At 37.7% G+C, this 15,055-nt stretch overlaps 1 protein-coding gene across 8 annotated transcripts in view; it reads right to left on the bottom strand.

The window, feature by feature from the left end:
* KLHL13 (kelch like family member 13) overlaps positions 1–15,055 on the bottom strand; it is a 78,431-nt gene that overhangs the window by 28,021 nt on the left and 35,355 nt on the right. The window contains exons 1-2 of one of the 8 annotated variants that reach the window (XM_040089957.2): positions 7,001–7,026; positions 6,397–6,509 (exon numbers count right to left, since the gene is read on the bottom strand). The exons of 5 other annotated variants lie outside the window; for them this stretch is intronic. In XM_040089957.2, coding sequence (XP_039945891.1) covers positions 6,397–6,494 — 98 coding nt within the window. In that variant the 5' untranslated portion in view covers positions 6,495–6,509; positions 7,001–7,026. Of the gene's footprint in view, positions 1–6,396; positions 6,740–7,000; positions 7,190–15,055 lie in introns of those variants that run through there. 2 more of the 8 variants (XM_040089958.2, XM_040089956.2) reach the window with 2 other exon arrangements.

Genomic DNA, 15,055 nt, shown 5'->3' with positions numbered 1-15,055 from the left:
GAATATGCACACAGAACATATTTTCTTCAAAATTCCTTCTTAAACAACTAAACAATCACAGGTCTCAAGCTGATTTGCAGCATAATTACAGCCCACTGGTTAATTCAAATTTGTTTTCCACAGAAATAAAGCAATATTTGGCTCTGTCAGTGCTAGAAAGCTTTTGTTCCTAACAGCATTTAATCTCTCTGGGAGCCTTAGTATCACATCCACATTTATCTGTTTGACAAAGGGTTTGCATTCATTGAGTCATTCGTAGCTTAAATTTGCAGACTCGCCTTTAACGGTGCTAAATTAGAAACAGTTCGCTAATGACTTCACCAAAGTTGGTGTTTGTCTATTGATTCCTACTATTAGAAACAGAAAAAGCAAAGGAAATACACATTTTGTAATTTTCTGCATAAAGAGGACTATTTTATTCCATTAATGTTGGAAAATGAACTGTCAGTGGTTTCACAGTTTAGGCTGGACTAACACTGCACCTATTTTCTGCTCTTTATATTTGGTCTTGAGTACTCAAGAGTTAAATAAGAATTTTGACTAGGCAGCTTAATACTTCCTGTGTATTACAAAACACAAAAACCATTCTGCATGTACCAGCAGATTACAGTTGTGCTTTGTGTCCTTAGTTTTCACACACAGAAATTAGTAAGTTAACAGAATTGCTCCTTAGAGACAAATATAAGTCTACGGAGGCACCTGCACCTTCAATATTTGGTCATAGAACATTCATCCCATTGTGTTCTTGTAACCAAATTACGAACTACGCCTTTCAAGAGTGTTAGAGGTTTCTTCCCTATATACTGGCCAGAATAATTCTGATACCGTAAAAGTCAGTGAGATTCTGACCTTAGGGTTTGGGTTCTTATCTAGCATTCTTCTTACTCTGTCACCTCTCACAGAAGTTTTAGTGTTCCTTTATTGCAGTTTGCTGGAGAGGATGTAGAGGGGCATTTCCCCTATGTGATAAAGCATTTAGATCTATGCATGCCAGATAAGAGGGGCTTGTGACTTGTTCCTCCTATGAGAAAACACATTTTTTCAATTTAGACATTTATACAATCTTAGTCACCGATGGACAAAATATTACAATATTATAGCAATAATATAGATGTGCACTTCCACTTTAGTGCGATAGCCACACATTATTACACTATGATAACCATTATATAACCATTTAGAACAAGCAACTACTATATTAAAACCCAAATATTCACCAAGCGATTTTTGGAAATCCGTAGATAGCCCCATCCAAATATCAACAGGAAATACCACTTAACACTGGAAAAATCAGTGAGTAGAATGTGACTGGAGAACAAGATTTTTTTCACAGTACAAAGAAATAATGGCAAAAATAACAAACTGGTAGAATTGACAGGCTGGCAGAACAGGCTGAGTAACATATTCTAGATAATTCAATACAGATGCTTTACTATGTCACAACACAATGTCAATATTGCAACATCCTGCTGTATAAGGAGAAGTGTATAATTCTGGGAACCTGTAGGCCACATCATCCCCTCTAAGGTCTCCCCAGAAAAAACAGTAGCCCCAGGTGGTGACTTCATGACAAACAAGTTGGAGGTTTTTTCTCATTTTTATCAGTTTATTACAGCAATGAAATTTTACATTTCAAACTTAGAATAATCTATTGAATGCCTATTATATATATAAGAGCAGAAGAAAGACCAATAGGCACAAAGGAGAACTCTGTACACAAAATTTCTGGGATTAAAAGCGGTCTCCTACTAGTATGATACAAGCCCCTTCTACTCCCCACTCATCCATCTGTTTGCATGTATTGTCAGATCAGTTTAAAAAACATTTGAGGTGAGCTGCATATTGACTTTCAACACATTGAAATTTGAAATATCTAGGAAGCAATGTCATAAAATGGAAATGGTGCCAAAGACAGGTGAGTGTGAATATCGTGTGGTCTGCCAAATGCTCAGGAGCCAACAAAAGAGTTCATTTACTAAAAACAACCACTGAAGACAGCAGAGACACATAGGGCGGTCTCATCAAAGAGAACTAATACAGGAGGTCTGATGAATTAAAAAACATTCTCCCATTTACATATATATCACTGTATAGCATAAATTCAACGAGCTCATTGGAGAGCAAAGCAGATAGTTGGAAAAAGACACAAAGGCATTAATCCATATAACCAATATAGGCAGCTAAAACTAATGCTACTTACTCCAGAGTATTAAGAATTTATTCTACTTTTCTGCATAGTAACTGATTTTCATTAGAGCAAAGCATTTCCTATCAGACAAATTTCATAACCACGTGACTCAGGACACACTGTGTTGATAGCAGTTTATTTGGAATACCACATCTGTTTATTTCTTGTAATGTTAGTCAGTTATTTATGAAAACACACACAAAGGATAGTTTTCATTTAATATTAACATACTAGTCCATGTGAAAGGAAAGAAGGCACTAAGATAACAAGTGTATTATTCTGAATTAAGAACTCATTTATTTTACTTATTTTTAAAATTGTCATGAAGGTGACTAAAACCACTTAATTGAACATTTAACTTTCTAAAAAGCAGCTAAGAATATTCTTGCATGACACAACCTTACCAGAACAATCCTCTATAAAGTGTTTTTGTAAATAGTATTTTTGCATAATTGAATTCTTTGTAGATGTTCATCATAGCGCTTTAATCTCCTGAGTTTCCACAAAAATCTCTTCCATTTGTATTACTGGAAGCTGTGCATTTATTCTTTTTTAATGACATTACTGGTGTGAATAAAAAATAATTATCTTAGTTTTTAATGTATGAGATGCCACGCCACATGAACAATAATTGGGACTCCTGTTTCTTTATGCCTCAAAGCTGTTAAATACAATTCAGAACTGTTTCACACCCTCACTGTAGTAGTGCTTTAATTCTTAACCTCTGCTTCTGTCACTGTTGTTTTTTGTTTTTAAACATTTGTTAGTGATGTTAAATAACAGCTATGATGCCATGGGACGCTACTTTTTCAAGTGTTATTCACTGTCTATGTTATTCACTTTTCTCTTATTCGCTTGCTGAAACTGTCCACATAATAGATGAAGTCATGCAGGTCTCTCTCCACAGTCAACACAACCACAAATATGAATTTGATTTGACTAATGGTGCATAAACTTGCTGTAACTTTCACAATGTTTGACAAACGGCATCTACACTCTAAATCCCAGCAAAATAAGTGCCACAAAAGAAAATGCAGTCTGACAAAGGCGTGTGCACGTACCCAGAGCTGCACATTCCTAACTCGTGCACTAAGCCAGCTGCACTACACCTACATATATTGGCACATGCCAGTGTTCCAATTCTAACAGTGCCTAATTTTCCCTACGCAATGTCACTGGATCTCTCCAGCTTGGGGGAAAGTTCAGGCTCCTCTGGATCAGTTTCGCCAGAAGTCAGGGAATGTGCGCCTTCCCCAACAGCGGGACCCTTCGCCCTCTGTATAATGTGAAGTTACCACCTGCAGTCAGGATGTCCTGAAAATATCCCTAATAAATAAGTGGTGGTGTACAAATCCACCAGCCAAGAGGCAGCAAGTCCCTGCTGCTCCTTCCCTTTGCCAGGAAAGGGATACCAGATCCTGCAAACCAAGCAGACTTCCCAGTAACAGAAGCACGTCCAAATCTACAAATTCATCACACCTCAACCTCTGCAGGTCCTTCATTTCAGGTACTACACTGCCACAAGTTCCCCACAGCACAGAATTCTCTGGGACAAGCTCCTCACACTCATTTTCCCCTGTCAGAAACTACCACAAACTTCCCAAGCAGAGACTGAGCTAAGCCTGCACAGCTGCAGGACAGCCAACATTTTGCAGTGGCACTTTGTACACAGGTGCTTCATCCAAGAAGCCAAACTTGTTCACAACCACCAGTCTCGGCATTTTGAGACAGGGAAACTAAGGCAGAGTGCAGATATCAGGTACACAGACCAAAAAAACTCTAATAAAATCTATGTGTCCTGACCATCAGTTTAATCTCTAGATAAGTCTCTTGTAAATCATAAGCAGGTGATTTAAAAGCAGATGAAGCTTTTAAAGCTAAGGTCAACTTTACTAGAGGTACCTGAAAAACTGGAATTTTGTTTTAAATACAAGGAAAAAAACCCCCACTTTTAAGACCTTCCGACTGTGCAATCCAAACTACCTTAAACCCCCTATTTTGTAAGACTGAGATCTCAAGTATTAAAGGGATTAAAAGCTCAATCGCACCTTTGTATACCCTAGATCCAAAATATTTAGTAACAAAGTGTTTGTTCATCCGTGAATTCTAGAGTTTGATGTCCATTTATTTTACATCAATATACGTTCCATTCCACACACTACTTATTCCTCAACCCTCTTACTCAAAACATAAGCCCTTTGCCAGTCTGCAGAGTACTACTTACAACAGAAAACTTATGAATATGAAAAACCTCAGGTAATATGAAACAGTATCAAATTGATTGTTATCTCTGCAATGAAAGTAATTAATCCCATCACCTATTTTACAGGTCAACCTAATTTACAGGGGATTTTTAAATTACTTGATTTATATTGCCTAATCAGATAGGTGCCATTTTGCAATCTTTCTCATTCTTTGCAATAAAATATATGAATCATTTTAGCGTTAGATGTATGAGTCCTCCTAATGTCAGGTCTGTGTGCCAATAAAGAAATGTCTTCATAAATATTGAGATACATTGACTCATTATCGAGAGATGATTAAGGGTGCTGATCACATATTTCTCACGCTCCAGATAAGCTCAGCATCATATAGTTTAAACATGATAACTAAACCTGTTCATACTTTCAACACTGAGATAATCAGCCACACGATCCCCGTCACAAAGGCTGGAGCATTCTCAGGGCTAAGATTAGCACTTTAAAGGCGACGCACAAAAGAAATGCTCCGTTTCAGCAGCAGAGAGATCACACTGGGCTAGTTCTGATTTTTCTTGCATTTAAGACTACTACAGTTTAAAAACAACAGCAGAAAATAAAACACTAATGACACTGTTTCCCTGAAATAGGTTCAAATGTCTCACAACTCTTACCATCATGATACTTTCCTTATCATTATTATACTTTCCTTATATTTAAGTCATATATTTTAACAACTCAGAATAGCTAGCGATTTATTGGAAATAGTTTCTCTCCTGGTAGCCTTAAGTATCTTTGATGTTTCCCATAAAAAGACTGAAGCACATCAACATCTTGTAGTAAGATTAATTAATCTTAACTGTGAGCGTGCCCAGCACAGGTTTTGTACAGCCGGGTTTGTTCCCTCAGCCTTTCTGCCTGAGAACAATAGTGACCATGCACATGGCGCTGGATTCTCTCAGTCCCACCATAACAATGCCATGCTCAGTAACAACAAAAAATATATACATTTAGAGGACCTGTGCGCCTCTCTCGCACAGCATGAACCTGCTGTAGGGGAAGCAAAAACTGACCTGCAAGCAGACAATACGAGCTTAAAAGTACTAATATTGTAGGTATTAGGCTGGAATACTGTTGGAAAGTAGTAGCATTTACAGCAATTTCCAGGTTGAAAAGTCACCTACACTGCTAGCTGTGCATTTTAAAGCAACTCTTCCTCCTTCTGGAAGAGCTGCTTCCTTAAATAAAGGCAGAAGGAATTTAGTACCTTGAGCTTACTAGTTTTATTTCAGAAAAGGGAAAAAAACCAAAAAAACAGCCACCTGTATACGCTAACACAGAATTCACAGCAACAAAAGCTGAACAAAAGCTGCATCAGGATTTGGCAAGACAAAGGCATATTGTGAAGCTACTTTACACTGACAACTCGTGTAAGTATTCAGATATGAATGATTCAAATTTATGTTTTAAGCTTTCATTGTAACTTTTTATGAAGACATTCAATTTGTATTAAGGCTAAGACTTTAAAGAATAAAACAAGACCAAAGCAGGATGATTTCATCTCTACAAGAACTCACACGAACAAAAGTGCAGTACAATACAGCAGGTGATTTCAAGCTCAGTTTCCAAATGAAATAGTCAGGAGGAGGAAATGTTCACATATACTAGAAATATACACAGAAAACCTGCCAGCGTCAAAGCTTAACTTATGATTTCAAGATCAGCTCTATAAATTAACACCACCACAAACTTTTCAAATGAATATACACAATATCATTATGAATAGGGCTTAATCTGCACAATTTCTCTATGTTTCAACAAAAAGGGAAAGACTTGACACGACATCCATCATGAAACATCCAGGATAAAATCGAGGGGGGGGGGGGTCTACACAGCAAACAAGATAAAATTCTGAGTGCCAATGTCATTTAATATGTAACAGGGTATTTTGCCACAGGGTAGTCTCATGAAAAGAATTCCCACCTTATTATCCTCATTTCTCTCACTTACATGTATGCTGGAGAAAGTGGCGATGACCTGGATGTTTTAAGCACAGGAACTGGGAATTTCCAGATAGCAGGAGAGCTCGTTTTCCATTTCAATGGCATGTTGTCACCACGGTACTACAATAACAGTAAACAGCGTTTCCATAACAGACTACCAACTAGGACTTCCATTCCACACGCTACTGACACAGCAGTGGCTGCTGCTAAGAACAAGGAAATGATTCTGCCAATGCCCTTAAACCGATGCTTCCAATCTGTAAAACAGGGCTGTAAGGCATCTCCTTTTAAATCCTGCTGTCCCCTAAAGCAATATGATGATTCTATCCCTCTAACTCAACAATAGTGCCACCTCGTTAGGGAAGCACTGACTGCAGTACATGTTAAGAAAAAAAAGGAAAGACTGCACTCTGCACACCAGCATAATGCAGCTTTATTAAATAAAAGCAGCTAATTTTTAAAGAACTGTTTCTGATGCTATTGTTCTACCTTAACAGGGACACTGCAGCACTGTACTATATTCTCTTCCTATTAACCTCATTTCTGACCAATGGAAGCAGAAAAAAAAAAAAAAAAAAAGAAGGGTTTCATATGAAAATGAAACAACATACCTACTCAGAATACACTTGTCATCCTCTGAACATTCTTCTTTTGAGCTGCAACAATACAAATGGGATATAAATCTCAGCATAGCCTTAGGCCACGGCTAATAGAGATCAGTGACTAAATTCAGAAGCCTGTTTTCCTCCTGTGCAAGCTCTGACCAAACAATACAAGAATGCCATTATGGAAAAAGCCCATTGCAAAAATCAGTCCTTCTAATCCATAGCTAGCAAGACAAAATAAAGCAGAAATTGCTGCAGGTTTCTGCATGCTCTTCTAATAGCTTCTGGTTCAGGATGCTCTCATTTTCCTATTCTCATTTCCAAGGAGGAAGAGCAAAATCTCATGCATTTTACAACATGATATGCGAACACAAATATCACTCTGTCTTCTGCAGTAGAGAAGCAGAGACTAGCAGGCTGTTAATAGCAGTCTTTGCAGGAACGCTATCAACAATCTAATTCTCAACGCCCCCCCAGCAGCTCCCAAATTGCCTCCAGAACTGACGAAGCAGATGGTCACGCAGGTCCCCATCAGGGACCACTCCGCAACTCAGGGCTCTGCTTGGTGACCTCCCGGGGCTGACGACAGCGGGGAGCAGGAGAGGCAAGCTATTAAAAAGGGAGCGGGGAATTCAATAACATCTTATGTAGAATCAGAGCAGGTTCCTAGGGAAAAGAAGGCAGAGATTCAGCTACACTGATTACCTTACAGGGAAAAAAATACATCACCTCAAATGTATTGCCACAGCAGACCAAATCAACACTAAGATATTTAGTCTACAGATTTCAGAATTGTCTCTGTACAGCATGACAATTTTTCTATTCATCAGGATAGCTTAATCCTCTAATTAAAAAGGCAACACCCTGTCATGCTACTTAGCAATAAAGAATTGAACCAGGAGCTATTTCTGTAAATTTATTAATTCTAGTAACATTTAACAACACTCTGATGGGGTTTCTTAAGTTTCATTGTTACAAAATGTTTTTCACAATGTTGAATTCAATTTTTGGATGAAATCACCAGAGAATAATTGCTGCTCCTGATCACCATTACTGAAAATGTTTGCCCAAAATATTTTGGGCATTTGAAGCTGTTACTAAAACCAAAAGCAAGGAATTAAAATAACACAGGACAACTTCACTCAAAACCAGACGCACCCCTTGGACAAACAATTGAGGGCCTCTCTCCCACTTTTCTGAAGTTGTAAATTACAAATGGGTAGCATTAACCCAGGCAACAAATTTCAAAGGAACTGCTACTGGGATGCTGAACACACACCTCTGTGTATGACAACTGTGTTTGTATGCTGTGACAATATATTAAGAAACACAAGTCCTGCAAAAACATCTATGCAGTTTTAGCACAGTCATACTTTTAGCAAAAGAATTCAAGTATTTACAAGCCAACAGGCACGCTTGGCTACAAACTTGGTCAATACTGTGTCCAGTCTCACACACCACACACGCTCAACACCGGACGACTACATCACAGCAGCTCTGCACTGAAGGTCTAGAAACCAGGTTGAAAGATGCTAGATAGCAGCTATTATAATCACAAAGCAAGGAAAAAAAAAATTCATGAATTTGCATTCATACACTCAACTTTGCTTTTATATTCACCATTATACAGCAAGTATCTCTTAAAATACAACAAGCAAACGCAGTTACTCCCTTCCTCACACCGAGTGCAGCCAGCGCAACCAACTGGTAACTGCTTGTGAAGTCTGTTTCACTGCTCTGCCACCCCCAAGGAGATCTTCACATGTTTTATTTATTAAGAGTAGCACGACTAATTTAAAAAAAAAAAAAAAAAGAGGCTAAAGACAATCAATGGACCCTTTTTTCAGAAGTAACTCCTGAAATACCATTTTGATCAGTAAAATAAAATCCAACTCAAGCCACAAAGTCATTTCCAAGCACTGACTGACATTTAAGTCAATGCAGAGGCACAGAAATCGGAGTTACTTCCCACTTATGACCTCAACAAGATCACTCATCCTAGAGCACAACATGAGTCCTCAAATACCTGCTCTCCTTTGTGTGCTCCTGGTCCCTCTTACTTTTACACTTACTCTACAAACAACATAAACAAAGCTTTTGCAGAAAAGCAGTAAATATTTTCTTCAAAGTACAGGAATTCCGAGTACTGCCAACCACATCCCCTCCCAAAGTCCACCACAAACTATTCCACCAAACAGCCCATGTATAAAATCCAGAACTGAAGAAAGCAGCAGTGCCAGGTACTCTAAAAATAGGGAAATGCTTGTCACTTGCTAAAGAACAGCCATGTGAGAAATGAATCACCTATCCACACATAAGAAGCAAAAACATAAATCCCATTTTCCTTCTCACAGTCACAGATTGGCTGCATATTCACAAGGAAAATACTATTATTATGTATTTTATGCTTTACATAAACTATTCCTAAGACAATAGAACATCTCAGTATGTAATTCCAGTACTTTAATTAAGCCTTCAAAATAATACTTTAGTTTCTCATTTAAAAATATGGGAAAAGTAAACTGATCTCCTGGAGTGCATTGCACCCACTGAATATGCATTTTCTGTTCTCATATTACATAGCTTTGCCACTCATCCTCAAAAGAAGGATTCTGAGGGCCAAAAGCAGCGTTACAGCTCTTTGCAAAATCCTCCTTGCTGAGAAAAATTATTCCCAGACAAGTGCTCTGAAAACATACCAACTTGGCACACAAACTGGAGACGTTCTTTAAGCTTAAAATTCCTAAAGGCTGAAAATCCCATGATAATTGCACAGATTAAACATCATTTTGGGACCGTTTGAAGGACTTGTTTTCTGTAGTTTTATCACAAGCAAGTTCACATTCAAAATTAAAAGCACTTACTATTTATAACTTGCTTGACGTTATAGTCTACTTATTATCCAAGTCTCCAACACATCCTTTATTCTGTGTACAAAAGATGTGTACATTCTCCATGCTTGTGTTTCCAAAGCTGCACTGAGCACATACAAAGTAACTGACAGAGTATCATGAACTTCTGCACAAAACTTGGCCATAAAGGAAAGGAACATAGGAAGAAAAAAAAGTAAATAATGCCACCACAGACAAGATCCCAAGGTGCCATTTTGCAGACCTGACATGTTAAGCAAGGCCAGAAGCTACTGACTGGGGCTGAACGGCAGCGCAGCTCTGATCCCACAAAGAGAAGAAACAGTAGAAAATGCTTGTGTTAAGAGAGGAAAGCATTTCCTAACCCTCTTCCTCCATCCCTGCACCTACATCCTGCTTCACTATTGGCCAACAAGCAAAATTTGGCCCCAAATGTGAAGAGCAGACACACAGCATCACACTCCGCAAGCACATGACCAAATCACACACAGAGCCTCCTTGACAGGGCACTGATCACAGCATCTTTTCTTCTGCAAGTTCTCCCTGACCTTCAGAAGAAGAAATGCAGCTAAAAACAAGTCCTTTGTGACTCTCTTCCTTTTCTGGGGATGTCCTCTTCCTTCCTTTGTGCAACTTGAATGCTAAACTGCTACCACGTTGTGTCACAGATACCAACTGTCAACACATTGTTGTCTTACAGCCCACTGTGTTCACATTTCTGGGGCATCTGTACTTCCAACAAAACTTTTAAGCCATCTCCCATAAGACTTCCTTTCACAGTTGTTCAAAAAGAAGAAAAAGGCACAGACAGAAAGCTGTATCAGAGCCCAGGCAATATAAAACTGTACTGCTCTGAAAGTATTTATTCTTAGCCTTTGAATGCCACCTAAATTTTTGTATGAAAACGGAGCACAATAAAAGTCAACTTCTAGAGATGTTACTGGATTTTCATGAGTTTGCACAGATAAAGAGTTTAACTCTTTTTCCTCAGTTTTAAACTTTTAAAAACAAAACTGAAAAAAATACTTGCTCAGTCAAGTGATTTATGTGTTTAAAAAAAATGCTGTTCCAGTTTAACAGGCTACTTACCTCTCTCCTTTTATTCATCTCTTAGGTGTCAGAGGAACTGAAAGCACTAGGTGAAAAGTAGAGTTATGGTATATTGCAACTTTCTCAAGTCTTCCAAACCCTTTCTAGCATGACCTGAAACATCTCACTTCCAGAACCTCAGGCTTTTTAAGCTTTCCAGAAAGAAAAACAGTCAAAGCTACAGCAACAGTATGATGTACATCTCCCATTTTAATCTAGAAACATAAACAACAGAAAGGTCTCAATATTTGTGTCACAAACTATTTCCTACTGATATAGTGTTTATGCAAAGAAAGATGCCAGACTCAACAAGAAAAATACCTTAAAAAGGTAGTGGTAAGACCAGTAAACATATTCAAACTTCTGAGAATCTTTTCCCTTACACCCGTGTTCTAAAAATTCATTGATACAAAAGCATGTTTCCATTTTAAAATGCACATTTTTTATATGATAAAACCCCTGTTTTACAATATTAGCACTAGCAGAGCTTGCTTCAAACTGAAGGTAGAAAATCAGTTTCACACAGGGAGGAATTGCTCTCATCTTTCCTATATCTTCAAACCACCAGCCTGCTGAGCTGATGCATCCTACGCTACATGAGAGTATTTTGATACAGAAGAAAATAAAGCAGAACACCCAAAATCCAGTAAAATATTCCCAAAGGCATGGAGCTCAAATGCAGTAATCATTTCAATATTGAAATCATTTCAGCAATTTAAATATGGCTGCAAAGGCACAAGCCTAGAAACTGAAGAAGAGAAAATAAGGATGTGTAGCATTTCTCTACAGGTTCCCTAAAAAACTGTGTGATAATTTAATTGGCTTCCTTATTCAGCTCTTTCCACTTCACATGGGTGCTTCTCATGCCTCTACCTCTGCCTTTTCAGTCTATTAAACTGCTGCTGTTCCAGTTACTGGAAGAGAATAATTAAAAGATGGTGTTGACAGTACTGCCCTATTTATTAGTCAGTTAATGAACACAATTTCTTTGACCATATATCATCAAAATATTCACACCAAAATTCATATGAAGGGAAAACAAACCTTTGCCTAAGGAGGAATCCAAGGGAAACCACTGCAGTCACATTTGCAGTCCTCTCACAGCAACACTGTAACATTCCCCAAATACTGAAGTACAGAAAAAGATTGGCAATATGCACCTGGCAATGCTTTTATTGAAATGGCAACTTCTCCAGAAACATCAAAGATCTGACTAAGAAACATCTTTTTTTTTTTTTTTTTTTTTTTTTTTTTTTTTTTTTTTTTTAAATTTCATTACGAAATTAGCTTTAAAACCACTAAAGACAGTTCTGACAGTTACACCAGTACTTTGACTTGCTACCTGCTATGCTGTCCCAACTTTTTTTATAGCTGGGGGTAAAGAAGCCTTTAGACATCAGGTGTAAGTAACAGCAGCTTTTAGAAGCAGTTGTACTGCTTGTAGACATCAAGGTGCAGGTGACCTCATAAAGGATCAGAGATACTTACAAAGTAGTTACTATCAAATATATTTAATTCTTTAAAACTAGGCTGACTGCTCATGGAACAAGGAACAATCATAAATGATAAAGCAGTGAGATAAATTGGGTTTGCAGCCAACCCCTCCTGCTGTCAAAACGCTGTAAGCAGTGCAGGCTCCTGTCTCTATAGCAATATGTGGGGCCCTCTCTTGAAGAGGAAAAAAACCAGACCCAAATCTTTAAATATTAAGTTTAGCAGTCAGGGCATGTCCTATGTGTTTAACAAGAAGCGCTACAGTTTTCTATCCACTCACTCAGCATTTTTTTTCCTGTATAAATGAGGAAATTGCTGCCGTGACAGTTTAGGATGCATAATTTCACTGGAAATTATTATACATAAATATACATACTATATATATACGGGATTGTGTATATAGCATGTGTGTATATATATACACACATACATACACACACTATATACATAGACATACATTATTTCTATATATATTTGACAAATACACATTGCCCTGAATCTGACACAGACACTTCCCCTTTCCTTCCGTACACCTCAGATAGGAGAGATTCAAACTCTCACATGATTTTGAGACTACCAAAGAGTATGTTCTTCAACAAACCAGAGATGCTGAGAAGGAATCCTGTTGAGAAATTAGTTTCTCCATTTCACACGTTCTTCAAATATCCATAACCCTGGTCTTTGCATCATTCATAAATGGGGAAAAAAAAAATCTGAGTGTCTAAGTTTGAAACTTCTGAAATTATTCAGCAACAGCTAACATTCAAGAAAACTCATGTCACTTCCTATAAGGTCACAATCAACTATTTTTAAAACTATTTAAGTAAAATAATTTTGCTTAAATCTTAAGTCAGGTTCCCAAAAACCTGCCAGAAAGGGGCGACAAGAAATGCACAAATTCAGCCCCTGCAGTTTTCACACTTTTAATATTTGGAAGCATTCATTTATTAAAATATTAAAGCCTGTCTCAGGTATATTTGGTAACTACACACAGTCTCAGAAATATTTCAAATATTCTGATGTGTGTGTTCCTTACCATTAAAGTGGGTTTTATTTTATGCCATTTATGGATGTCTTGCATTTTCTTGTGTGTATTCTTGAAAAGAGATTTTTCTAAATTTGAGGTAAGGTTTGTCAAGCTGCGCTGTTAACTCAATTACAAGTCACAGGTTATAATATTAAAAAAAAAAAAAATCAGCATTGCTTGGGTAAATTATTGTTACGTAAAAGTTGTTAGGTAAAATAAGATCTTGAAACGCTTAGTAGGAAGTAAAACCAAAGTGAGCTAATGAAGATGTTCCAATTTTTTGATCTAAGTCCAAGTACTCTACTGACAACACACCACTAAGAAGAAATGCTTTTGAATTAGCAACAATTTATGCAAAGAATATGGCTCATCTTCCCCAGGTGATTACATTTAATAAATCAACACAGAAAACTGAATGCACAGTCACAGCAACCAGACTGACCCTGCTGCAGATAATTGTCTGAAGCAACAGTTACTTACTGTTCTTAGGTCAAACTGTGAACTACAAAGAATTTATTTCTAAACAACTTCTCCACAGCTGCTATAGTTAGCTGCTCAATTTATTTTAGTAAAGTATGCCTAAACACATTTACACATCAGACTCAAATGCTTGCAAATATATTAAACCATTTAGTAACGGAACAGAAGCCAGGACTGAGCACCAGCCATGACCAACTTCAGTATTTCTGCACCACAAACAGCAAACTGCAGCCTACATGCGTCATGTGCTGGGTAAAGTTTTTTTTAAATATTCTTAAAGTTTGTAGGCTTTTTCTTTCATTCTTGTATTATTTACATGGAATCTGTCAGTCCTCTTGCATTCTCTAAACCTTACTATCTTTATCCACTGGAGTGTTTTTGTGGTCCTGCACACCTGCAGAAAGTGTCCCTGATGAAAGGAGCAGAAGAGGGGGAGTGGGGAGGCAAGAACAAAGCCCTTGATCACTGCTCTTGTGTGCTTCTGTAATGACTCAGTTTCATTAAAAGCCAAACTTTTCCTGAACATAGGAATTCCTACTGTATCGTCACCTCTGACGTCTCCAATCCACAATCCACAAAATTGGACACTCCTGACAACTCTATTCAAGGCCAGAATCCCTCAAGAAGACTGATAGAGAATGAGATTGTAAAGGTTTAAAGAAAAATGCTGATGCTTCAAGTCCAGGTTGTCAGAAATCATTGTGTGCAGCCTGGGAGCCATAAAAACTGCAGACATGATTCTTCCAGAAGACTTGAAGCTGTGGCACCTTGCTGCCCATGGCCACTGCACTGCAGCTGGCTGGATTCTTTCAAGAAGTCACAAAAGAGACACCCAGATGCAATCAATTTAATTACCTGCCATCAGATACTCTGAAGCACATTACACACAAATTTTTTGAGATAGCAATTTGACCTTAAAGTTCAGCTTGCCTTCACACAGGGACATGTGAAAGTCTTAAGCAGCAAAAAGTTCAATTTCAAATTTTTCACTAATATTAATTGTTTATTGCTAGTGGTTATTTCTCACATTCAGTGAGAGGAAAAAAAAAAATAGTATCTCTCTACACTAGAAAAAGAGTTTCAGGACCAGAGATCATTTCA

The sequence above is a fragment of the Hirundo rustica genome, chromosome Z (genome assembly GCF_015227805.2).
Source record: "Hirundo rustica isolate bHirRus1 chromosome Z, bHirRus1.pri.v3, whole genome shotgun sequence".
Classification (NCBI taxonomy): Eukaryota; Metazoa; Chordata; class Aves; order Passeriformes; family Hirundinidae; genus Hirundo; species Hirundo rustica.
Note: the sequence above shows the minus strand (reverse complement) of the source record. Positions and strands in the feature narration are given on the sequence as shown.